Source organism: Tachyglossus aculeatus, chromosome 22 (genome assembly GCF_015852505.1).
Source record: "Tachyglossus aculeatus isolate mTacAcu1 chromosome 22, mTacAcu1.pri, whole genome shotgun sequence".
NCBI classification, from domain to species: domain Eukaryota; kingdom Metazoa; phylum Chordata; class Mammalia; order Monotremata; family Tachyglossidae; genus Tachyglossus; species Tachyglossus aculeatus.
The window spans coordinates 50,508,183-50,534,880 of record NC_052087.1 but is presented as its reverse complement, the minus strand read 5'-3'; the positions used below and the strand labels follow the sequence as shown (position 1 = coordinate 50,534,880).

The window sequence follows — 26,698 nt, the reverse complement described above, 5'->3', positions numbered from 1 at the left end:
AGACGACGGGCGGGCGGGCGGACGGACGACCATAGAGAGCGGGGGAGGAGAGAGCGGCCCCTCTTCTCTATGGTGGGGCGGCGGAGAGAGCGCCCCCTCTCCTCTATGGTGGGGGCGGCGGGAGGAGCGGCCCCTCTCCTCTATGATAGGTGGGGCGGCGGGAGGAGCGCCCCCTCTCGCCGCCTAGAAATGGGCTGGCGATCGGCCCTGCCCCGGAAGCGGCTGTGCCGGGCGCCCCGGAAGCGGAAGCCGGGAGCGGCGCGGTGCGGCGCGGCGGGGCGGAACTGGCGGCCGGAGAGGCTGATTGGCGGGAGGAGCCGTTACAGGAGCTGGAGTCCGAGTCGGCGCCGGTACGCGTGCCCAGGGGGCCGGGGGCTGGGACCTGCCCGAGGGACCCCAGGGAAAAAGGCGGGCGGGCGGGCGGGCGGGGGGGGGGGGTCGGTCTGCCGGGAGGGCCGGGTCGGACGGGGATGGAGGGAGGGAGGGGCTCCCTCAGGCCTTCGGCTCGTGGAGGAGGAGGCGGGGCCTGCGGCGCGTGGACCATAACTCAGGGCGCCCGGAAAGGGGGCGGGGCCGGCGGCGCGTGCAGCACGCAGGGGGCGGAGCCAGCGGCACGTGCTCCATTATTCAGGGCGCTTGGCCCGGGGGGCGGGGCCCACGTGACAGGGGGCGGGACCACCGGCACGTGCTCCATTGTTCGGGGGCGGGGCCCACGTGACGGGGCGTGGTCAGTGGCGCGCGGACCATTACTCAGGGCGCGCGGCATGGGGGGCGGGGCCCACGTGACAGGGGGCGTGACCAGTGGCGCGTGGACCATTACTCGGGGCGCGCGGCATCGGGGGCGGGGCCACGGGCACGTGCTCCATTGTTCGGGGTGCGCGGCACGGGGGGCGTGGCCCACGTGACGGGGCGTGGTCAGTAGCGCGTGGACCATTACTCAGGGCTTGTGGCATGGGGGCGGGGCCCACGTGACTGGGGGCGGGGTCAGTGGCACGTGCTTCATTACTCGGCGGGCGGCATGGGGGCGGGGCTAGGGGCACGTGGACATTACTCAGGGTGCGCGGCAGGGGGCGGGGCCCACGTGACAGGGGGCGGGGCCAGTGGCACGTGGACCATTACTAGGGTGCGAGGCATGGGGGGCGGGGCCCACGTGGCAGGGGGCGGGGCCAGTGGCACGTGCTCCATTGTTCAGGGTGCGCGGCACGGGGGGCGTGGCCAGTGGTGCGTGGGCCATTATTCAGGCCGCGCGGCATGGGGGCGGGGCCCACGTGATAGGGGCGTGGTCAGTGGCCTGTGGACCACTACTCAGGGCGCGTGGCATGGGGGACGGGGCATGCGGCACGTGGACATTACTCAGGGCTCGAGGCATGGGGGCGGGGCCCACGGAGCAGGGGCGGGGCCAGTGGCACGTGCTTCATAGTTCAGGGTGCCCCTCACAGAGGGCGGGGCTCACGTGACCGGGGGCGGGGTCAGTGGCGCGTGGACCATTGCTCTGGGTGCGAGGCATGGGGGGCGGGGCCCATGTGACACAGGTGGCCTACGCGTTTAGGGGCGGGGCTCGTGGCACGTGTTCATTACTCAGGGCGCGGCATGGGGGGCGGGGCCCACTTGACAAGGGGCGGGGCCAGTGGCTGGTGGAGCATTACTCAGGGCACGAGGTATGGGGGCGGGGCCCACATGACATGGGGGTCTGCGCATCAGGGGGCGGGGCCTGTGGCGCCTGGACCATTACTCGGTGCGAGGCATGGGGGCGCGGCCCACGTGACACGGGGGGGGGGACTGCGGCGCGAGGACTATTACGCAGGGTGCGCGGAAAGGAGGGGGCGGGGCCACTCATGGTGTGCCACATGGAGGGAGTGGGTCCACGTGACATGGGGCGGGGCCAGCGGCGCGAGGATGGTTCAGGGCGGGGCCCACGTGACAGGGGTGGGGCCTGCGGTGCGTGGGCCATTACTCAGGGTGCGTGGAAAGGAAGGGGCGTGGCCATTACGGTGGGCAGCATGGAGGGGGTGGGGCCCACGTGACAGGGGACCAGTATAGAAGAGTGTGGACCATTATGCAGGGTGCGTGGCATGGGGGGCGTGGCCCACGTGACAGGGGTGGTGCCATTACTCAGGGGGCGGGGCCTATGGCGCGTGGTCATTACTCAGGGGGCGGGGCCAAAGCATTGCTGGGCGGGGCCAGCGGCGCGAGCACCATCGCACATGGTGTGCAGCATGGAAGGGGCAAGACCTGCGGCACGTGGACCATTACTATGGGAGCGTGGCCATGGCAGGGGGCGGGTCCCGTTACTCATGGCACGCGGCAAGGAGGGGAAGGGGACAGTGGCGCGTGGACCATGACTCAGGGGGAGGGGCCAAAGCGTCACTGGGTGGGGCCACAGGTGCAAGCATCATTACTCATGGTGTGCAGCATGGATCATCATCATCATCAATCGTATTTATTGAGCGCTTACTTTGTGCAGAGCACTGTACTAAGCGCTTGGGAAGTCCAAGTTGGCAGCACATAGAGACAGTCCCTACCCAACAGTGGGCTCACAGTCTAAAAGGGGGAGACTGAGAACAAAACCATACATACCAACAAAATAAAATAAATAGGATAGATATGTGCAAGTAAAATAAATAAATAAATAGAGTAATAAATATGTACAACGCTTGGGAAGTACAAATTGGCAACACATAGAGACAGTCCCTACCCAACAGTGGGCTCACAGTCTAAAAGGGGGAGACTGAGAACAAAACCATACATACCAACAAAATAAAATAAATAGGATAGATATGTGCAAGTAAAATAAATAAATAGAGTAATAAATATGTACAACCATAATATGTTGCATGGATGGGGCGGGCCCCACGCGTCAGGGGACGGGGCCAGCGGCGTGTGCGTCTTTACCCGGCGTGCGGCTTGGGGGCGGGGCCAACGTGACAGGGGGGTGGGGCTTGCGGCACGTGCAGCATTACTTAGGGTGTGCGGTAGGCGTGGAGGCGGGGCCGGCGGCGCATGCTCCGTTACTCATGATGTGCAGCATGGAGGGGGCGGGGCCAGCGGCTCGTGGACCATTACTCAGGGCTGGCGGCATGGGGAGTCGTGACCCACGTGACAGGGGTGGGGCCTGCGGCGCGTGGCCCATTAGGGTGCGTGGAAAGAGGGGGACGGGGCCATCGGCACGTGCACCACGACTAAGGGGGCGGGGCCAGCGGTGCGAGCCCCATTACTCATGATGTGCAGCATGGAGTATGGGGGCGTGGCCAACGTGACAGGGGGTGGGGCCGGCAGCGCGTGCACTATTACTATGGGGGCGTGGCCAACGTGACAGGGTGGGGCTGGTGGTGCGTGCATCCTTACGGCACGTGGTGTGGAGGGGGCGGGGCCTGTGGGGCGTTCATCATTACTCGTGGCACACAGCATGGAGGGGGTGGGGCCAGCGACGCGTGCGCCTTTATTCAGGGTGCTCCGCAAGGGGGGCGGGGCCTGCGGCATGTGCAAGGTGCGCGGTGAGGGGGCGGGGCCGGTGGCGTGTGGACCCTTGATAATAGTAATAATAATGATGGTATTTGTTAAGCGCTTACTATGTGCCAAGCACTGCTTCAACCGCTGGGTAGGATACAAGGTGATCAGGCCCCACGTGGGGTTCACAGTCTTCATCCCCATTTTACATATGAGGTCACTGAGGCCCAGAGAAGTGACGTGACTTGCCTGAGGTCACACAGCAGCCATGTGGTGGAGCTGGGATTTGAACCCCTGACCTCTGACTCCAAAGCCCGGGCTCTTTCCACTCATCCATTTATTACTCTATTTATTTATTTTACTTGTACATATCTATTCTACTTATTTTATTTTGTTACTGTGTTTGGTTTTGTTCTCTGTCTCCTTTTATACCGTGAGCCCACTGTTGGGTAGGGACTGTCTCTATATGTTGCCAACTTGGACTTCCCAAGCGCTTAGTCCAGTGCTCTGCACACAGTAAGCGCTCAATAAATACGATTGATTGATCCAACGTGCTTCTCTGTGCCCCTGTTCCGTCGTCTGTAAAATGGGGATTAAAACCGTGAGACCCACGTGGGACAACCTGATTACCTTGTACCCCCCCCCAGCGCTTAGAACAGTGTTTAGCACATAGTAAGCACTTAACAAATGCCTTCATTATTATTATTATTACTCAGGGCGCACAGCAAGCAAGGGGGTGGGCCAGATGTGTGCAGCATTACTAGAGAAGCAGCGTGGCTCAGTGGCAAGAGCCCGGGCTTGAGAGTCAGAGGTCGTGGGTTCAAATCCCGGCTCTGCCACTTGTCTGCTGTGTGACTTTGGGCAAGTCACTTCGCTTCTCTGGGCCTCAGTTCCCTCATCTGTCAAACGGGGATGAAGTCTGTGAGCCCCATGGGGGACAACCTGATTACCTTGTAACCTCCCCAGCGCTTAGAACAGTGCTTGGCACATAGTCAGCGCTTAACAAATGCCATCATTATTATCATTTTCATTATTATTATTACTGATGGCGCGCGGCAAGCGAGGGGGCGGGGCCGGGGGCGCGTGCGCCGTTGCTCAGGGGGCGGGGCCGGCGGCGCGTGCGCCGTTGCTCAGGGCGCGCGGCAACTGAAGGCGGGAGCCGGCTGCGCGTGCGCAGTTGCTCAGGGGGCGGGGCCGGCTGCGCGTGCGCTGTTGCTCAGGGCGCGCGGCAATTGAGGGGGCGGGGCCGGCTGCGCGTGCGCCGTTGCTCAGGGAGCGCGGCAAGCTGGGGGCGGGCAGCTGCGCGTGCGCCATTGCTGAGGGCGTGCGGCAAGCGGGGGGGGGGGGGAGGGGCCTGCTGCGCATGCGCAGGGGGCGGGGTTTGCGAGCGCGGGAAAAGGCGAGGCGCGAGGCCAGCAGGCCGCCTCCTCTCACGACGACGACGACGACGGCTCCCCTCAGGGTTGGGACCCAAGAGCCCCTTCCCCATTCATTCACTCATGGAGCGCTTAACTGTGTGCAGAGCACTGTGCTAAGCGCTTGGGAAGTACACGATAGCGCCGGCCCCTACCCAACAAGGGGCTCACAGTCTAGAGGGGGGAGACAGACGACACAACAAAACCCAATCCCCCTGTGGGTTGGGCCAGGGGAAGGGGCTGACCCGAGTTTGCCCCCCACCCCTTCTCTCCCCACCCCCCTCTCGGGGGTCCCAGGTCCGCGTCCGCCGCCATGACAACCTCCCAGAAGCACCGGGACTTTGTGGCAGAGCCCATGGGCGAGAAGCCGGTGGGGACCCTGGCCGGGATTGGCGAGGTGCTGGGCAAGAAGTTGGAGGACAAGGGTTTCGATAAGGTCCGGGGGGAACCGGGATTGGGTGGGGGGGTGGGGACGGGGGGCTACGGGCAACCCCAAGGGTTGTTGTTGGGTGGGCGTCCCCCCCGGGGAGTCAATCAATCAATCATATTGATTGATTACTGTATGCAGAGCACTGGACTAAGCACTTGGGAAGTCCAAGTTGGCAGCATGTAGAGACGGTCCCTACCCAACAGCGGGCTCACAGTCTAAAAGGGGGAGACAGAGAACAAAACCAAACATACTAACAAAATAAGAGAAATAGAATAGATAGGTACAGGTAAAATAAATCAGTAGAGTAATAAATATGTACAAACATATACAGTCAGGGACTGTGGGCCTGCTTCCTTTCTGTCAGCAACCATGGTGGGCCGGGGATGGCTGACGACTTGACACCTGTCCTCGTGTTTTGTTTCGTGGTCTCTCAATCAATCAATCAATCGTATTTATTGAGCACTTACTGTGTGCAGAGCACTGGACTAGGCGCTTGGGAAGGACAAGTTGGCAACATATACAGTCCCTACCCAACAGCGGGCTCACAGTCTAGAAAGGGGAGACAGAGAACAAAACCAAACATACTAACAAAATAAAATAAATAGAATAGATATGTACAAGTAAAATAAATAAATAGAGTAATAAATATGTACAAACATATATACAGTCAGGGACTGCGGGCCTGCTTCCTTTCTGTCAGCAACCATGGTGGGCCGGGGACGGCTGACGACTTGACACCTGTCCTCATGTTTTGTTTCGTGGTCTCTCTCAATCAATCAATCAGTCGTATTTATTGAGCACTTATTGTGTGCAGAGCACTGGACTAAGCGCTTGGGAAGTCCAAGTTGGCAACATGTAGAGACGGCCCCTACCCAACAGCGGGCTCGCAGTCTAGAAGGGGGAGACAGAGAACAAAACCAATCAATCGTATTTATTGAGCACTTACTGTGTGCAGAGCACTGGACTAAGCGCTTGGGAAGTCCAAGTTGGCAACATATAGAGACGGTCATCATCATCAATCGTATTTATTGAGCGCTTACTATGTGCAGAGCACTGTACTAAGCACTTGGGAAGTACAAATTGGCAACATATAGAGACGGTCCCTACCCAACAGTGGACTCACAGTCTAAAAGGGGGAGACAGAGAACAAAACCAAACATACTAACAAAATAAAATAAATAGAATAGATATGTACAAGTAAAATAAATAAATAGAGTAATAAATATGTACAAACATATATACATACATATAGTCAGGGATTGTGGGCCTGCTTCCTTTCTGTCAGCAACCATGGTGGGCTGGGGACGGCTGACGACTTGACACCTGTCCTCATGTTTTGTTCTCTGTCTCAATCAATCAGTCAGTCGTATTTATTGAGCGCTTACTGTGTGCAGAGCACTGGAGTAAGCGCTTGGGAAGTCCAAGTTGGCAACATGTAGAGACGGACCCTACCCAACAGTGGGCTCACAGTCTAGAAGGGGGAGACAGACAACAAAACCCTGCTCTGTCAGCTGTGTGACTTTGGGCAAGTCACTTCACATCTCTGTGCCTCAGTTACCTCATCTGGAAAATGGGGATGAAGACTGTGAGCCCCCTGTGGGACAACCTGATCACCTTGTAACCTTCCCAGCGCTTAGAACAGTGCTTTGCACATAGTAAGCGCTTAACAAATACCATTACTATTATTATTATTATGTTAACAAAATAAAATAAATAGAATAGATATGTACAAAATAGATATGTCTCCCCCTTCTAAACTGTGAGCCTGCTGTTGGGTATGGACCGTCTCTCTATGTTGCCAACTTGTACATCCCAAGTGCTTAGTACAGTGCTGTGCACACAGTGAGCGCTCAATAAATACGATTGAATAAATAAATAATAATAGAAGGCTAGAAGTCTAATGGAAGTCTAGTCTAGACTGTGAGCCCACTGTTGGGTAGGGACCGTCTTTCTATGTTGCCAACTTGGACATACCAAGTGTTTAGTGCAGTGCCCTGCACACAGTAAGCGCTCAATAAATACGATTGAATGAATGAACGAATAATAACAATGATTACGGCATCTCTTAAGCGCTTATTATGTGCCAGGCACTGTCTTAAGCACTGGGGTAGATACAAGATGATCGGGTTGGCCACAGTCCCTGTCCCACATTAGGGCTCCCAGTCTTAATAGAAGCAGCGAAGCTTAATGGATAGAGCAAGGTCATTCATTCAGTCATATTTATTGAGCGCTTACTATGTGCAGAGCACTGTACTAAGCGCTTGGGAAGTAGGGACCGTCTCTATATGTTGCCAACTTGTACTTCCCAAGTGCTTCGTACAGTGCTCTGCACACAGTAAGCGCTCAATAAATACGATTGAATGAATGAATACAAGTCGGCAACATATTCGTTCATTCAATCATATTTATTGAGCGCTTACTATGTGCAGAGCACTGTACTAAGCGCTTGGGAAGTCCAAGTTGGCAACATATAGAGACGGTCCCCACCCGACAATGGGCTCACAGTCTAGAAGGGCGAGACAGACATCAAAACAAAATATGTGGACAGGTGTCAAATCACCAGAATAAATAGAAGTAAAGCTAGATGCACATCATTAACAAAATAAATAGAAACCTCAGCGCTTAGTACGGTACCTGGCACATAGTAAGAGCTTAATAAATGCCACATTTATTTAGAGGTGAGCCCCACATGGGACAACCTGCTTACCTTGTTTCTCCCCCGGCGCTCAGAACACTGCTTAGCGCGTAGTAAGCGCTTAAGTAATACGATTATTATTTCTTGATCCCAGCTCCGCCACTTGTCAGCTGTGTGACTTTGGGCAAGTCACTTCACTTCTCTGGGCCTCAGTTACCTCGTCTATAAAATGGGGATTAAGACTCTGAGCCTCCCCGTGGGACAACCTGATCACCTTGTAACCTCCCCAGCGCTTAGAACAGTGCTTGGCACATAGTAAGCGCTTAATAAATGCTATCATTATTTTTATGGAGCCCCACATGGGGCAGGAACTGATTTGCTGGTGTCTACTCCAGCGCTTAATACAGTGCTGGGCACATAGTAAGAGCTTAAAACAAATACCACAATTATTTTTATCGTTATTATTAACCCCCCTTTTACAGGTGAGGGAACGGAAGTGCAGAGAAATGAAATGATTTGCCCAAGGTCACACAGCGGACAAGTGGCAGAGGCAGGATTAGAACCCGTGACCTTCGGACTCGCAGTAAAGCATTTACTCAATGTGTTCGAAGTACTTGGGAGAGTCCAAAAGAGTTAGCAGGCTTCTCTGCCTTCCAAATAGCTTCCAGTTTTCCGTGGGCAGGGTGCTGTACTGAACGCCTGGGAGAGTCCGGCGGAGTTCATAGATAGGATTCTCCTTTAGTAATTAAGTGGTGTTTATAGAGCACTTACTCCGTGCAGAGCACTGTACTAAGCACTTAGGAGAGGACAACAGTAATCAGTGGAATTTATTAGGTGCTTACTGTGTGTACTAAATGTTTGGGAGAATATAGCGGAGTTGATAACCATGTTCCCTGCCCACATTGAGCTTACACTCTAGGAGGGGAGACGGGAGTAAACTGTTACGTTACCTTAAGAGCCCAAGTCTGGGAGCCAGAAGGACCTGGGTTCAAATTCTGATTCCACCCATGTTTGCTGTGTGACCTTGGGCAAGTCGCCTCGCTTCTCTGTGCCTCAGCTCCCGGCGTAGCTCAGTGGAATTTATTCCACTCATTCTATTTATTTTATTTTGTTAGTATGTTTGATTTTGTTTTTTGTCTCCTCCTTTTAGACTGTGAGCCCACTGTTGGGTAGGGACCGTCTCTATATGTTGCCAACTTGGACTTCCCAAATGCTTAGTCCAGTGCTCTGCACACAGTAAGCACTCAATAAATACGATTGATTGATTGGAAAGAGCCCAGGCTTTGGAGTCAGAGGTCATGGGTTCCAATCCAGGCTCCGCCAACTGTCAGCTGCGTGACTTTGGGCAAGTCACTTCACTTCTCTGAACCTCAGTTCCCTCATTTGTAAAATGGGGATGAAGACCGTGAGCCCCCCACCCCGCCCTGTGGGACAACCTGATCGCCTTGTAGACTGTGTTAGACTGTGAGCCCACTGATGGGTAGGGACTGTCTCTATATGTTGCCAGCTTGTACTTCCCAAGCGCTTAGTACAGTGCTCTGCACACAGTAAGCGCTCAATAAATACGATTGATTGATTGATTGTAACCTCCCCAGCGCTTAGAACGGTGCTTTGCACATACTTGAGAGAAGCAGCGTGGCTCAGTGGAAAGAGCCCGGGCTTTGGAGTTAGAGGTCGTGGGTTCAAATCCCAGCTCCGCCACTTGTCAGCTGTGTGACTTTGGGCGAGTCACTTCACTTCTCTGTGCCTCAGTTCCCTCATCTGGAAAATGGGGATGAAGACTGTGAGCCCCCCGTGGGACACCTTGATCACCTTGTAACCTCCCCAGCGCTTAGAACAGTGCTTTGCACAGAGTAAGCGCTTAATAAATGCCATCATTATTATTATTATTATTATTATACTAAGCGCTTAGTAAATGCCATTATTATTATTACTCCAACGTTCAGAACGGTGCCCGGTACATAGTAAGCGTTCAACAGATTTCACATTTATTATTATTATTACCAAGCCTGTGGTATTGTCCTCTCCCAAGCGCTTAGTCCAGCACGGGGTGCTGAGTAAGTAGCCCTGATGGATTTGTTCCCCTGGGGGGGGGGGGGGGGGGAAGGGTGGGCGACCGTCCCTAACGGCTGTGCGTCGCGAACACAGGCCTACGTGGTGCTCGGCCAGTTCCTGGTGCTGAAGAAGGACGAAGACCTGTTCCGGGAGTGGCTCAAGGACACCTGCGGGGCCAACGCCAAGCAGTCCCGCGACTGTTTCGGCTGCCTGCGCGAGTGGTGCGACGCCTTCTTGTGAGCGAGAGGCCGGGGCGGGGGTGGCCGTCGCCCCCGCCACCCCCCCGGAGTCGGGCCTCGGCCGCCAGCGCCCCAGTGGGAACCCCCGTCTCCCTCTCCCCCTGGCAGGGAGAAATTTCCGCTGTCGCATCTCCTCGGACATCCCCCCCGTTGGCAGGAGGTTGCGCGGCCCCGGTCCCTTCGGCCGTTTGGCCTCCTGCCTCCCTGCCCGTCCCGCTCCCCTCACCCCCCCCCCCCAAAGCTTGCCACCCCCGGGGCCGCGGGAGCGCCGGCGACCCGCTCCCGTGGCCGTCCCGTCTCCCCGGCCTGTTTTATGCCGTCCGGCCTGCCTTTCCGTCGGCGCGCTCGACGCTGCGGTTGTAAAGGTTTTTTTAAAATCAATAAAGTCTGTCACCTCGAGGTGTGGTCTCGCCCCAAGGGCCCTGGCCCGGGAATGGTTTGGCGGGGGGGGGGGCCGCGGCGGCTTATCATCCCGAAACCGGCAGCTGCCCTCCCCTGCCACCCTCGGAGGCCGCGGCTGCCAACGGCGTGGGACTCGGCCCGGAGGTTTCGGGTGTCTCAACCACCCCGGGAATTGGAGCAAAGGGCTGGACCGCCGCCGAGCTCGAGGGATCGGGGCGGGGCTGCCCGCCGGAGCGCCGACCGCCGTGCCCAGGGCGAACCTGAGGGCCCGGGCCCCGGCCGGAGAACCGGACAACGACGGTGGCGAGGGCTCGGGGTTGGGGGGGGGACGTGACCGGCGGCTGCGGAGAGATTGGTTCCCGGCTCCTCCCGGCGGGCTGGGGGCGAGGCTAATTGTAATCAATCAATCAATCGTATTTATTGAGCACTTACTCATCATCATCAATCATATTTATTGAGCGCTTACTATGTGCAGAGCACTGGACTAAGCGCTTGGGAAGTCCAAGTTGGCAACATATAGAGACAGTCCCTACCCAACAGTGGGCTCACAGTCTAAAAGGGGGAGACAGAGAACAAAACCAAACATACTAACAAAATAGAATAGATATGTACAAATAAAATAGAGTAATAAATATGTACAAACATATATACATAATAATAATGGCATTTATTAAGCGCTTACTATGTGCAAAGCACCGTTCTAAGCGCTGGGGAGGTTACAAGGTGATCAGGTTGTCCCACGGGGGGCTCACAGTCTTCAACCCCGTTTTACAGATGAGGTAACTGAGGCCCAGAGAAGTTAAGTGACTTGCCCAAAGTCACACAGCTGATAAGTGGTGGAGCCGGGATTTGAACCCATGACCTCTGACTCCAAAGCCCGGGCTCTTTCCACTGAGCCATGCTGCTTCTCATATACATATATACAGGTGGTGTGGGGAAGGGAAGGAGGTAAGATGGGGGGGATGAGGGGGAGAGGAAGGAAGGGGCTGAGTGTGGGAAGGCCTCCTGGAGGAGGTGAGCTCTCAGCAGGGCCTTGAAGGGACGAAGAGAGCGAGCTTGGCGGATGGGCAGAGGGAGGCCATTCCGGGCCCGGGGGAGGACGTGGGCTGGGGGTCGATGGCGGGACGGGCGAGAACGAGGGACGGTGAGGAGGTACTTACTGTGTGCAGAGCACTGGACTAAGCGCTTGGGAAGTCCAAGTTGGCAACACACAGAGACGGTCCCTACCCAACAGTGGGCTCACAGTCTAGAAGATAATTGTAGTATCCGTTAAACGCTGCCCATGTGCCGACCGCCCTGCCAAGAGCTGGGGTTGGTACGAGATCGTCGGGTCGGACACGGTCCCCGTCCCCATGTGAAGCTCAAAGTCTAAGTAATCATTCATTGTCGTATTTATTGAGCGCTTACTGTGTGCAGAGCACTGTACTAAGCACTTGGGAAGTCCAAGTTGGCAACGTACAGAGACGGTCCCTACCCAACAGCAGGCTCACAGTCTAGAAGGGGGGAGGCAGACAACAAAACATATTAACAAAATAAAATAAATAGAATTAATATGTACAAGTAAAATAGAGTAATAAATATGTACGAACATATACCACTAAACCATGTTGCTTCTCTGATGCATCACTTTGCTATTTTCTGTAACTCGAGTATGACAGTCTTTGAAGGGTGAGGGTCCATGTAATACTTCAACTCACAAAGTTATGCTACTGCCATTTCATAACCTGAGAAATGTAATTATGCAGTTGAGGAAAATGATAAGTAGACTTTGGGCTTCTAGACTGTGAGCCCAATGTTGGGTAGGGACCGTCTCTATATGTTGCCAAGCGCTTAATACAGTGCTCTGCACACAGTAAGCGCTCAATAAATACGATTGAATGAATGAATAGGAGGGAGGCTATGGGGCGAGTCCCACCCCAGCCCCCATTTTACAGATGAGGAAACTGAAGCACCGAGACGACGTGACTTACCCGAGGTCACGCGGCGGGTAAGTGGAACCTGGGTGAGAAGTCGGGTCCTCTGACTCATTCATTCATTCATTCATTCATTCAATCGTATTTATTGAGCGCTTACTGTGTGCAGAGCACTGTGTGCACTAGCTAGCTAGCTAGCTCTCTTCCTCCCGTCAAGGCCCTGCTGAGAGCTCACCTCCTCCAGGAGGCCTTCCCAGACTGAGCCCCTTCCTTCCTCTCCCCCTCGTCCCCCTCTCCATCCCCCCATCTTACCTCCTTCCCTTCCCCACAGCACCTGTATATATGTATATATGGTTGTACATATTTATTACTCTATTTATTTATTTATTTATTTTACTTGTACATTTCTATCCTATTTATTTTATTTTGTTGGTATGTTTGGTTTTGTTCTCTGTCTCCCCCTTTTAGACTGTGAGCCCACTGTTGGGTAGGGACTGTCTCTATGTGTTGCCAATTTGTACTTCCCAAGCGCTTAGTACAGTGCTCTGCACATAGTAAGCGCTCAATAAATACAATTGATTGATTGATTGATTGCACTGTGTGCAGAGCAGACTCCCGGCCCAGGCTCTTGCCACCAGGCCATGGAGGCTGCTTGAAGGGGAAGGATGGGGAGCAGCAGAGTAACTCCGTGGAAAGAGCACGAGTTTTGGAGTCAGAGGTCAAGGGTTCAAATCCCGGCTCTGCCAACTGTCAGCTGGGTGACTTTGGGCAAGTCACTTCACTTCTCTGGGCCTCAGTTACCTCATCTGGAAAATGGGGATTAAGACTGTGAGCCCCATGTGGGACAACCTGATTACCTTGCATCCCCCCAGCGCTTAGAACAGTGCTTTGCACATAGTAAGCGCTTACTAAATACCATCATTATTATTATATTATTATTCTCTGGGCCTCAGTTACCTCATCTGGAAAATGGGGATTAAAACTGTGAGCCCCCTGTGGGACAACCTGATCACCTTGTAATGTCCCCAGCGCTTAGAACAGTGCTTTGCACGTAGTAAGCGCTTACTAAATGCCATCATTATTACATTATTATTCTCTGGGCCTCAGTTACCTCATCTGGAAAATGGGGATTAAGACTGTGAGCCCCCTGTGGGACAACCTGATTACCTTGTATCCCCCCAGCGCTTAGAACAGTGCTTTGCACATAGTAAGCGCTTAATAAATACCATCATTATTGTTATATTATTCTCTGGGCCTCAGCTACCTCATCTGTAAAATGGGGATTAAGACTGTGAGCCCCCCGTGGGACAACCTGATCACCTTGTAACCTCCCCAGCGCTTAGAACAGTGCTTTGCACATAGTAAGCGCTTACTAAATGCCATCATTATATTATTATTCTCTGGGCCTCGGTTACCTCATCTGTAAAATGGGGATTAAAACTGTGAGCCCCCTGTGGGACAACCTGATCACCTTGTAACCTCCCCAGCGCTTAGAACAGTGCTTTGCACACAGTAAGCATAGTAAGCGCTTAACAAATACTATCACTATTATTATTAATGCAACTGAGTTACCCAGGGCACTTATGAGAGACTTCTCACAGTCTTCTAGACTGTGAGCCCACTGTTGGGTAGGGACCGTCTCTAGATGTTGCCAACCTGGACTTCCCAAGCGCTTAGCACAGTGCTCTGCACACAGTAAGCGCTCAATAAATACAACTGAATGAATGAATGAGAGCTTAGAGAAGCAGCGTGACCCAGTGGCTAGAGCCCAGGCCTGGGAATCAGAAGGAGCTGTATTCTATCATCATCATCATCAATCGTATTTATTGAGCGCTTACTATGTGCAGAGCACTGTACTAAGCGCTTGGGAAGTCCAAGTTGGCAACATATAGAGACGGTCCCTACCCAACAGTGGGCTCACAGTCTAAAAGGGGGAGACAGAGAACAAAACCAAACATACTAACAAAATAAAATGAATAGAATTCTAATTCTAATAAATAGTGTTCTAATCCACTGATTGATTGTCTGATCTTTCCAATTCTCCCCAGTGCCTAGTTCTGACCAGGTTTCTAATTCCAGCTCCACCACTCGTCTGCTGTGTGACCTTGGACCAGTCACTTCCCTTATCTGGGCCTCAGTTACTTCATCTGTAAGATGGGGAATAAGCCTGAGCGCCCTACGTGGGACAGGGACTGTGTCCAACCCCATTACCTTGTATCTACACCAGCGCTTAGTATAGTACCCGGCACATAGGAAGTGCTTAACAAAGACCACAATTACAATTATTATAGTAATAATGATAGCACTTATTGAGCGCTCACTATGTGCAAAGCACCGTTCTAAGCACTGGGGAGCTTACAACTGTGAGCCCACTGTTGGGTAGGGACTGTCTATATGTTGCCAACTTGTACTTCCCAAGCGCTTAGTACAGTGCTCTGCACACAGTGAGCGCTCAATAAATACGATTGATTGATGAGATTGTCCCAAGTTTCTAATTCCAGCTCCACCACTCATCTGCTGTGTGACCTTGGACCAGTCACTTCCCTTATCTGGGCCTCAGTTACTTCATCTGTAAGATGGGGAATAAGCCTGAGCGCCCTACATGGGACAGGGACTGTGTCCAACCCCATTACCTTGTATCTACACCAGCGCTTAGTATAGTACCTGGCACATAGGAAGTGCTTAACAAAGACCACAATTACAATTATTATAGTAATAATGATAGCGCTTATTGAGCGCTTACTATGTGCAAAGCACCGTTCTAAGCGCTGGGGAGCTTACAACTGTGAGCCCACTGTTGGATAGGGACTATATATGTTGCCAACTTGTACTTCCCAAGCGCTTAGTACAGTGCTCTGCACACAGTAAGCGCTCAATAAATACGATTGATTGATTACAAGGTGATGAGGTTGTCCCAAGTTTCTAATTCCAGCTCCACCACTCGTCTGCTGTGTGACCTTGGACCAGTCACTTCCCTTATCTGGGCCTCAGTTACTTCATCTGTAAGATGGGGAATAAGCCTGAGCGCCCTACGTGGGACAGGGACTGTGTCCAACCCCATTACCTTGTATCTACACCAGCGCTTAGTATAGTACCCGGCACATAGGAAGTGCTTAACAAAGACCACAATTACAATTATTATAGTAATAATGATAGCGCTTATTGAGCGCTTACTATGTGCAAAGCACCGTTCTAAGCGCTGGGGAGCTTACAACTGTGAGCCCACTGTTGGGTAGGGACTATATATGTTGCCAACTTGTACTTCCCAAGCGCTTAGTACAGTGCTCTGCACACAGTAAGTGCTCAATAAATACGATTGATTACAAGGTGATGCGGTTGTCCCAAGTTTCTAATTCCAGCTCCACCACTCATCTGCTGTGTGACCTTGGACCAGTCACTTCACTTATCTGGGCCTCAGTTACTTCATCTGTAAGATGGGCAATAAGCCTGAGCGCCCTACATGGGACAGGGACTGTGTCCAACCCCATTACCTTGTATCTACACCAGCGCTTAGTATAGTACCCGGCACATAGGGAGTGCTTAACAAAGACCACAATTACAATTATTATAGTAATAATGATAGCACTTATTGAGCGCTCACTATGTGCAAAGCACCGTTCTAAGCGCTGGGGAGCTTACAACTGTGAGCCCACTGTTGGGTAGGGACTATATATGTTGCCAACTTGTACTTCCCAAGCGCTTAGTACAGTGCTCTGCACACAGTAAGTGCTCAATAAATACGATTGATTACAAGGTGATGCGGTTGTCCCAAGTTTCTAATTCCAGCTCCACCACTCATCTGCTGTGTGACCTTGGACCAGTCACTTCACTTATCTGGGCCTCAGTTACTTCATCTGTAAGATGGGCAATAAGCCTGAGCGCCCTACATGGGACAGGGACTGTGTCCAACCCCATTACCTTGTATCTACACCAGCGCTTAGTATAGTACCCGGCACATAGGGAGTGCTTAACAAAGACCACAATTACAATTATTATAGTAATAATGATAGCACTTATTGAGCGCTCACTATGTGCAAAGCACCGTTCTAAGCGCTGGGGAGCTTACAACTGTGAGCCCACTGTTGGGTAGGGACTATATATGTTGCCAACTTGTACTTCCCAAGCGCTTAGTACAGTGCTCTGCACACAGTAAGTGCTCAATAAATACGATTGATTACAAGGTGATGCGGTTGTCCCAAGTTTCTAATTCCAGCTCCACCACTCATCTGCTGTGTGACCTTGGACCAGTCACTTCCCTTATCTGGGCCTCAGTTACTTCATCTGTAAGATGGGGAATAAGCCTGAGCGCCCTACATGGGACAGGGACTGTGTCCAACCCCATTACCTTGTATCTACACCAGCGCTTAGTATAGTACCCGGCACATAGGGAGTGCTTAACAAAGACCACAATTACAATTATTATAGTAATAATGATAGTGCTTATTGAGCGCTTACTATGTGCAAAGCACTGTTCTAAGCGCTGGGGAGCTTACAAGGTGAGGTTGTCCCATGGGGGGGGGCTCACAGTCTTCATCCCCATTTGACAGATGAGGTCACTGGGGCGCAGAGAAGTGAAGTGACTTGTCCAAAGTCACACAGCTGGCAATCGGCGGAGCCGGGATTTGAACCCATGACCTCTGACCCCAAAGCCCGGGCTCTTTCCACTGAGCCACGCTGCTTCTCTATTATTAATAATAATAACACTTACCGAACATTTATTCTGTACTAGAGCATCACAGTAAGAATTTGGGAGGTTACAGTAGAGCTCATAGGAGCCATCCATGCCCACAAGAAGCTTACAAACCTAACAAGTGACAGATCATCATCTATCCATTTTTTAATTTTGTTTTATTTTACTTATACATATCTATTCTATTTTATTTTGTTAATATGTTTTGTTTTGTTCTCTGTCTCCCCCTTCTAGACTGTGAGCCCGCTGTTGAGTAGGGACCATCTCTATATGTTGCCGACTTGGACTTCCCAAGCGCTTAGTCCAGTGCTCTGCACCCAGTAAGTGCTCAATAAATACGATTGATTGATTGATTGATTGATAGCCAACTGAGGATTCATCGGTGATGTTTATTGAGCGCCTACTATGTGCGCAAAGCAGCACGTTGAGGGTTTGAGAGAGTACAACAGGGAAAACGTGGAGCCCCACCTTAAAGGTTTTACACAAAGGGAACAGACATAAAATGGTGTAAGATGGGTGTGACGGGGATCCCCGCCTACCAATTCTGTGGGATTAAGCAGCGTGGCTCAGTGGAAAGAGCCCGGGCTTTGGCGTCAGAGGTCATGGGTTCAAATCCCGGCTCCGCCGACTGTCAGCTGGGTGACTTTGGGCCAGTCACTTCACTTCTCTGGGCCTCAGTGACCTCATCTGTCAAGTGGGGATGAAGACCGTGAGCCCCGCGTGGGGCAACCTGATCACCTTGTAACCTCCCCAGCGCTTGGAACAGTGCTTTGCACATAGTAAGCGCTTAATAAATGCCATTATTATTATTAAGGGAAAAAGCCCTCAATGCGGAGGCCTGGACGGGTGTCATTATTATTATTATTATTTTTAATGGAATTAAGCATTTATTCTGTGTGAAACACCCGATCTACATGCTGGGGTAGAATCAAGTTAACTAGGTCGGGCCCTGTCGCGCATGGGGTTCATAGTCTAAGTAGGAGGAAAATTGAGGGCCAGAGAAGTGAAGTGACTTACCCAAGGTCACAGAGCAAGCAACTGGCAGAGGCAGAATGAGAATGCAGCTCCTCTCCCAGGCCCATGCATAATAATAATAATAATAATAATAATAATAATAATAATAATAATAATGGCATTTGTTAAGCGCTTACTATGTGCAAAGCACTTTTCTAAGCGCTGGATGACAGTAAGGGCTTAATAAATGCCATTATTATTATTATAATTCATTCATTCATTCATTCAATCGTATTTATTGAGCGCTGACTGTGTGCAGAGCACTGGACTAAGCGCTTGGGAAGTCCAAGTTGGCAACATCTAGAGACGGTCCCTACCCAACATTAAGACGTGAGTCAGGTCGTGGGTTCTAATCCCGACCGCCACTTTTCAGCTGTGTGATTTTGGGCAAGTCACTTGATTGATCAATCAATCAATCAATCGTATTTATTGAGCACTTACTGTGTGCAGAGCACTGTACTAAGCGCTTGGGAAGTACAAATTGGCAACATACAGAGACAGTCCCTACCCAACAGCGGGCTCACAGTCTAGAAGGGGGAGACAGACGACAAAACAAAACAGATTAACGAAATAAAATAAATCGAATAAATATGTACAAAATAAATAAATGGAGTAATAAATAAATAAATACCAATGGGATTTCTGGGCAAACTTATGCATATCCCTTGAGCCTTTAGCACAGCACTAAAGAGCAGCACTTCTCAGTCCTGGCACAATTAAATTCTTCCCATGGAAAGCCAGATGACACTTCTGCCCTCCACGTACACGTAACAATCAATCAATCAATCGTATTTATTGAGCGCTTACTGTGTGCAGAGCACTGTACTAAGCACTTGGGAAGTCCAAGTTGGCAACATATAGAGACGGTCCCTACCCGACAGCGGGCTCACAGTCTAGCAACAGGGATCAATCAATCAATCGTATTTATTGAGTGCTTACTGTGTGCAGAGCACTGTACTAAGCACTTGGGAAGTCCAAGTTGGCAACATATAGAGACGGTCCCTACCCAACAGCAGGCTCACAGTCTAGCAACAGGGATCAATCAATCAATCGTATTTATTGAGCGCTTACTGTGTGCAGAGCACTGGACTAAGCGCTTGGGGAGTCCAAGTTGGCAACATATAGAGACAGTCCCTACCCAACAGCGGGCTCACAGTCTAGCAACAGGGATCAATCAATCAATCGTATTTATTGAGCGCTTACTGTATGCAGAGCACTGTACTAAGCACTTGGGAAGTCCAAGTTGGCAACATATACAGACAGTCCCTACCCAAAGGGATGTCAGGGTATCTTTTCAAAATCGAAATAGGTTTTCCGTCATAAATCCACATGCCTCTTTCCAAGAGGAACTGCAGTCACAACGTACTATGAGCGAGATGTTCGAGGAAAACTATGCTCCATTTGCATTGTGTTCAGAAAAAGCTATGTTAGAGACAAGTTTTACTACTAGTAGGACTTCATTCAGCACTGGCAGGGAGAGTCGAGCAGCAGAGAAGCCGCGTGGCTCAGTGGAAAGAGCCCGGGCTTTGGAGTCAGAGGTCATGGGTTCAAATCCCGGCTCCACCAGTTGTCAGCTGTGTGACTTTGAGCAAGTCGCTTAACTTCTCTGTGCCTCAGTTACCTCATCTGCAAAATGGGGATTAAGATTTTGAGCCCCACATGGGACAACCTGATCGCCTTGTATCCCCCCCAGTGCTTAGAACAGTGCTTTGCACATAGTAAGCGCTTAACAAATGCCATCATCATCATCATCACCAGAGACTTTCCCTTCTAGTCAAGGCCAGCTCAAAGTGTCTGCAGATTTGAAAGGCCTTTAAACACGCCATCATTCATTCATTCATTCAATCGTATTTATTGAGCGCTTACTGTGCGCAGAGCACTGGACTAAGCGCTTGGGAAGTCCAAGTCGGCAACATCTAGAGACGGTCCCTACCCAACAGTGGGCTCACAGTCTAGAAGAGCAGTGTGAGTTACTCTATTGTCCCCTAAATTCTAAATTCGTTCATTCATTCAATCGTATTTATTGAGCGCTTCCTGTGTGCAGAGCACTGGACTAAGCGCTTGGGAAGTCCAAGTTGGCAACAGATAGAGACGGTCCCTACCCAACGGCGGGCTCACGGTCTAGAAGGGGGAGACAGAGAACAAAACAAAACATATTAACAAAATAAATAAAAAAACAAAATGTATTAACAAAATAAAATGAATAGAATAAATATGTACAAGTAAAATAGAGTAATAAATCCATACAAATATATATACAGGTGCTGTGGGGAGGGGAAGGAGGGAGGGCGGGGGGGATGGGGAGGGAGAGAGGAAAACGGGGGCTGAGTGTGGGAAGGCCTCCTGGAGGAGGTGAGATCTCAGTATTCATTCATTCAATCGTATTTATTGAGCGCTTCCTGTGTGCAGAGCACTGGACTAAGCGCTTCATTCATTCATTCAATCGTATTTATTGAGCGTTTACTGTGTGCAGAGCACTGTACTAAGCGCTTGGGAAGTACAAGTCGGCAACATATAGAGACGGTCCCTACCCCACAGCGGGCTCACAGTCTAGAAGGGGGAGACAGACAACAAAACAAAACATATTAACAAAATAAAATAAATAGAATAAATATGTACAAGTAAAATAGAGTAATGAATCTGTACAAACATAAGTACAGGTGCTGTGGGGAGGGGAAGGAGGGAGGGCGGGGGGACGGGGAGGGAGAGAGGAAAAAGGGGGCTGAGTGTGGGAAGGCCTCCTGGAGGAGGTGAGATCTCAGTATTCATTCATTCAATTATATTTATTGAGCACTTACTGTGTGCAGAGCACTGTACTAAACGCTTGGGAAGTACAAGTCGGCAACAGATAGAGACGGTCCCTACCCCACAGCGGGCTCACAGTCTAGAAGGGGGAGACAGAGAACAAAACAAAACATATTAACAAAATAAAATAAATAGAATAAATATGTACAAGTAAAATAGAGTAATGAATCTGTACAAACGTATGTACAGGTGTTGTGGGGAGGGGAAGGAGGTAGGGCGGGGGGGAGAGGAAAAGGGGGTCTGAGTGTGGGAAGGCCTCCTGGAGGAGGTGAGCCGTCAGGAGGGCTAGAGCCTCGGCCTGGGAGGTAGAAGGTCATGGGTGTACTTCCCAAGCGCTTAGTACAGTGCTCTGCATACAGTAAGCGCTCAATAAATACGATTGATTGATTGATTGATGAGTTCTAATCCCAGCTCGTCTGCTGTGTGACCTAGGGCAAGCCGCTTCCCTTCTCTGGGCCTCAGTTTCCTGATCTGTCAAAGGGGGATTGAGACCGCGAGCCCACGGCAAGCTGCCGTGTGACCGACGGAGACCCCCGTGAACGGCGACGAGGAAAAGACTTTGCGAAGCCACCTGAGGAGCGAGGTGATCGTTGGCACAATTTGTCCATTCGTTCAATCGTCTTTTTAGAGAAGCAGCGTGGCTCAATGGAAAGAGCCCGGGCTTTGGAGTCAGAGGTCATGGGTTCAAATCTCGGCTCCACCAATTGTCAGCTGGGTGACTTTGGGCGAGTCATTTCACTTCTCTGGGCCTCAGTTCCCCCACCTGGAAAATGGGGATTAAGACCGTGAGCCCCCCGTGGGACAATCTGATCACTTTGTAACCTCCCCAGCGCTTAGAACAGTGCTTTGCACGTAGTAAGCGCTTAATAAATGCCATTATTATTACTATTATTATTTACTGAGCGCTTACTGTGTGCAGAGCACTGGACTAAGCGCTTGGGATGTACAAGTCGGTGACATATAGAGACAGTCCCTACCCAACAACGGGCTCTGAGCTCACAGTCTAGAAGGGGAGACAGGCTTGAATAATAATAATAATAATAATAATAGCATTTATTAAATGCTTACGATGTGCAAAGCACTGTTCTAAGCACTGGGGAGGTTCCAAGGTGATCAGGTTGTCCCACGGGGGGCTCACAGTCTTCATCCCCATTTTACAGCTGAGGGAACTGAGGCCTAGAGAAGTTAAGTGACTCACCCAAAGTCACCCAGCTGACAAGTGGTGGAGCCGGGATTTGAACCCGTGACCTCTGACTCCAAAGCCCGGATTCTTTCCACTGAACCATGCCGTTTCTCCTTGCATATCAATTAATTACGGATTTGTGCACTAGGGCTGGGTGTCTATTAAGTGCGTAAAGGGTAGAGGTGACGCCCAAGGGAGGAGGAGGAGGGGAAAAGGGATTCAACAGGGAAGACTTCCTGGAAACCTGACTTCAATGAGGCTCTGAAGCGTGGGAGAGTCATTTGTCTGTCAGATATCAATCAATCAATCAATCAATCGTATTTATTGAGCGCTTCCTGTGTGCAGAGCACTGGACTAAGCGCTTGGGAAGTCCAAGATATGAAGAGGAAGGGCATTCCAGGCCGGTGACAGGATGTGGGCGAGAGGTTGGCGGCGAGATGGGCGAAATCGAGATAAAGAGAGTGGGTTGGTGTTAGAGGAATGAAGTGTGAGGGCTGAGCTGTGACGGAAATCAATCAAACAATCAATCAATGGTATTTATTGAGCGCTTACTGTGTGCAGAGCACCGCACTAAGCGCTTGGGAAGTCCAAGTTGGCAACATATAGAGGCGGTCCCTACCCAACAGTGGGCTCACAGTCTAGAAGGGGGAGACAGAGATCAAAACCAAACATATTAATAAAATAAAATAAATAGAATAGATATGTACAAGTAAAATTAATCAATAAATAGAGTAATAAATCTGTACAAACATATATACATATATACAGGTGCTGTGGGGAAGGGAAGGAGGTAAGGTGGGGGGGTTGGAGAGGAGGAGGAGGAGGGGGAGAGGAAGGAGGGGGCTCAGTCTGGGAAGGCCTCAGTTTCCTCATCTGTAAAATGGGGCTTTAATACCAGTCCTCCCTCCCTCTTGCCCCCGGGGCTTGCCACAGTGCCCGGCCCTGGCCCTGGTAGCGGTTAGGGTCCCTGTCTATTCTATTTATTTTATTCTGTTAGTATGTTTGGTTTTGTTGTCTGTCTCCCCCTTCTAGACTGTGAGCCCGCCGTTGGGTAGGGACCGTCTCTATATGTTGCCAACTTGTACTTCCCAAGCGCTTAGTCCAGTGCTCTGCACACAGTAAGTGCTCAATAAATACGATTGATTGAATGAATGAATATTTATTACTCTATTTTACTTGTACATATTTATTCCATTTATTTTATTTTGTTAATGTTTTGTTTTGTTGTCTGTCTCCCCCTTCTAGACTGTGAGCCCGCCGTTGGGTAGGGACCGTCTCTCTATGTTGCCAACTTGTACTTCCCAAGCATTTAGTACAGTGCTCTGCTCACAGTAAGCGCTCAATAAATACGATTGAATGAATGAATGAATATTTATTACTCTATTTAACTTGTCCGTATTTGTTCTATTTATTTTATTTGTTAATATGTCTTGTTTTGTTGTCTGTCTCCCCCTTCTAGACTGTGCGCCCGCTGTTGGTTAGGGACCGTCTCTATATGTTGCCAACTTGTACTTCCCAAGCGCTTAGTCCAGTGCTCTGTACACAGTAAGTGCTCAATAAATACGATTGAATGAATGAATGAATATTTATTACTCTATTTTACTTGTCCATATTTATTCTATTTATTTTATTTTGTTAATATGTCTTGTTTTGTTGTCTGTCTCCCCCTTCTAGACTGTGAGCCCGCTGTTGGGTAGGGACTGTCTCTATATGTTGCCGACTTGTACTTCCCAAGTGCTTAGTATAGTGCTGTGCACACAGTAAGCGCTCAATAAATATGATTGATTGATTGATTGATTCCCACGGCATCACCCCACGTAAACTTGTCTCTACCCCAGCGCTTAGAATGGTGAGAAGCAGTGTGGACTACTGGGTAGCGCACAGCCCTGCCGTGTGACCCTGGGCGAGTCGCTTCACTTCTCTGGGCCTCAGTTCCCTCATCTGTCAAATGGGGATGAAGAGCGTGAGCCCCATGTGGGACAGGGACTGTGTCCAACAGCCTTCCCAGACTGAGCCCCTTCCTTCCTCTCCCCCTCGTCCCCCTCTCCATCCCCCTCATCTTACCTCCTTCCCTTCCCCACAGCACCTGTATAGATGTATATATGTCTGTACATATTTATTACTCTATTTATTTATTTATCTTACTTGTACATATCTATTCTATTTATTTTATTTTGTTAGTATGTTTGGTTTTGTTCTCCGTCTCCCCCTTTTAGACTGTGAGCCCACTGTTGGGTCGGGACTGTCTCTATATGTTGCCAACTTGGACTTCCCGAGCGCTTAGTCCAGTGCTCTGCACACAGTAAGCGCTCAATAAATACGATTGAATGAATAAATGAATATGCTACTCAACCTCAATGCATCTATATCTTCCTGTTCTCCCAGGAAACCCAAAAGGTCAAAAATAAATGAACTTTAAATTAACATATCCCGTTTTGGGAGACTACAAAGCCACTAAAATGCGAACACTACGCAACGCGTGGCAATCGAGTTTTTGATTCCCACGGAGCAACGAAACATTCAACCGTGGTAGCAAAGTTAATTTTAACATTTCTTTTCAAACCTATCAAGCACCGTTGTAAGCGCCGGGGTAGACACAGAGCAATTGTCCCCCGGCGGGGCTCACAGTCATCATCATCCATCGTATTTATTGAGCGCTTACTATGTGCAGAGCACTGTACTAAGTGCTTGGGAAGTACAAATTGGCAACATATAGAGACAGTCCTCGCGCCCATTTTCCGGAGGAGGTCGCGGAGGCCCAGAGAAGAGCAGTGGCTTGCCCAGGGTCACCCAGAGTGAAGGCGAGCGGGGAGGTGGAGGCTGCGAGCGTCCGGGGTCGGGCCACGATGTCCCTTCCAGTGCTCTGCACACAGTAAGCGCTCAATAGATACGATTGATTGATTGATTGATTGATTGAGTAGACCTTCGCGTGACTCGATGGGTCTCGCCCACCCAGAAGAAGCAGTAAATCGGCCTCGATTCCCGAATAATAATAATAATAATAATGGCACTTATTAAGCGCTTACTATATGCCAAGCACTGTTCTAAGCGCTGGAGAGGTTACAAGATGATCCCACGGGGTGGGGCTCACAGTCTTCCTCCCCATTTTACAGACGAGGTAACTGAGGCCCAGAGAAGCGAAGTGGCTTGCCCAAAGTCACCCAACTGATTGGCAGGGTCGGGATTTGAACCCGTGACCTCTGACTCCAAAGCCCGGGCTCTTTCCCGCCGAGCCGTGCTGCTTCGGAATGCCCTTCCGAGGCCCGCGGGCCCGGTGTGGGCCCATGGAAAGCGGCCAAATGTGGGCAGGGAGAGAGGGCCGGGGGCGGCCACGGACAGATGAAGATGAAGATAAAGTCTTTTAGACTGTGAGCCCACTGTTGGGTAGGGACTGTCTCTGTATGTCGCCGATTTGTGCTTCCCAAGCGCTTAGTACAGTGCTCTGCACATAGTAAGCGCTCGATAAATACGATTGATGATGACGACGACGATGGGGAAACAGCCGGCCGGCGGGAAGGGTGACAAACCGCTCCCGCCCGCCGGGCCCCAGGTGTCCGGATGTCCGGCCGGCCGCCCCCGCCCTCGGCCGCTCCTCCACAGGGCCTGGACGGGCCAGGCCGGCTGGCAGCAGGCCCAGGGCAAGTCAGAAGGTCATGGGTTCCGATTTGGCCACCGCCACTCGTCTGCTGGGTGGCCTTGGACCGGCCACTTCACTCCTCTGGGCCTCAGTTGCCTCATCGGTCAAAGGGGGATTACGAACGTGAGCCCCACGTGGGACAACCGGATCACCTTGGCACATAGTAAGCGCTTAACAGATGCCATTGTTAGTATTCTCTGGGCCTCAGTTTCCTCCTCTGGCAGATCAATCAATCAATCGTATTTATTGAGCGCTTACCGTGTGCAGAGCGCTGTACTAAGCGCTTGGGAAGTACAGGTTGGCAACGTATGGAGACGGTCCCTACCCAACAGTGGGCTCACAGTTTGGAAGATGGGGATGAAGACGGCGAGCCCCTATTGGGACGGGGACTGTGTTCAACCGGATTTGCTTGAATCCACCCCAGGGCTTTGTACAGTGCTTGGCACATAGTAAGCGCTTAATAAATACCATAATCATTATTATTACGCTTATTATTATTATTATTACCGGAGAAGCAGCGTGGCTTAGTGGAAAGAGCCCCTGCTTGGGAGTCAGAGGACATTCATTCATTCATTCATTCATTCATTCATTCATTCATTCAATCGTATTTATTGAGCACTTACTGTGTGCGGAGCACTGTACTAAGCGCTTGGGAAGTACAAGTTGGCAACATATAAAGACAGTCCCTACCCAGCAATGGGCTCACAGTCTAGATTGATTCATTCATTCAATCAATCACATTTATTCATTCATTCAATCACATTAATTAATTCATTCATTCAATCACATTTATTCATTCATTCATTCAATCGTATATATTGAGCGCTTACTGT

At 50.9% G+C, this 26,698-nt stretch overlaps 1 protein-coding gene across 1 annotated transcript; it reads left to right on the top strand.

The window, feature by feature from the left end:
* Positions 1-273: 273 nt before the first annotated feature.
* Positions 274-10,620, top strand: BANF1 (BAF nuclear assembly factor 1). The gene is made up of 3 exons (XM_038764796.1): positions 274-350; positions 5,160-5,298; positions 10,076-10,620. The coding sequence occupies exons 2-3, from the start codon at positions 5,176-5,178 to the stop codon at positions 10,220-10,222; spliced, it is 270 nt and encodes an 89-aa protein (XP_038620724.1). The 5' UTR covers positions 274-350; positions 5,160-5,175; the 3' UTR covers positions 10,223-10,620.
* Positions 10,621-26,698: the final 16,078 nt, after the last annotated feature.

What these genes read in the sequence shown, in the direction of transcription:
- BANF1 (XM_038764796.1), top strand. Translation starts at nt 5,176, where the DNA reads ATGACAACCTCCCAGAAGCACCGGGACTTTGTGGCAGAGCCCATGGGC. An exon ending in AGGACAAGGGTTTCGATAAG is followed by an intron (nt 5,299 to 10,075) that starts GTCCGGGGGGAA and finishes TCGCGAACACAG; the next exon opens with GCCTACGTGGTGCTCGGCCA.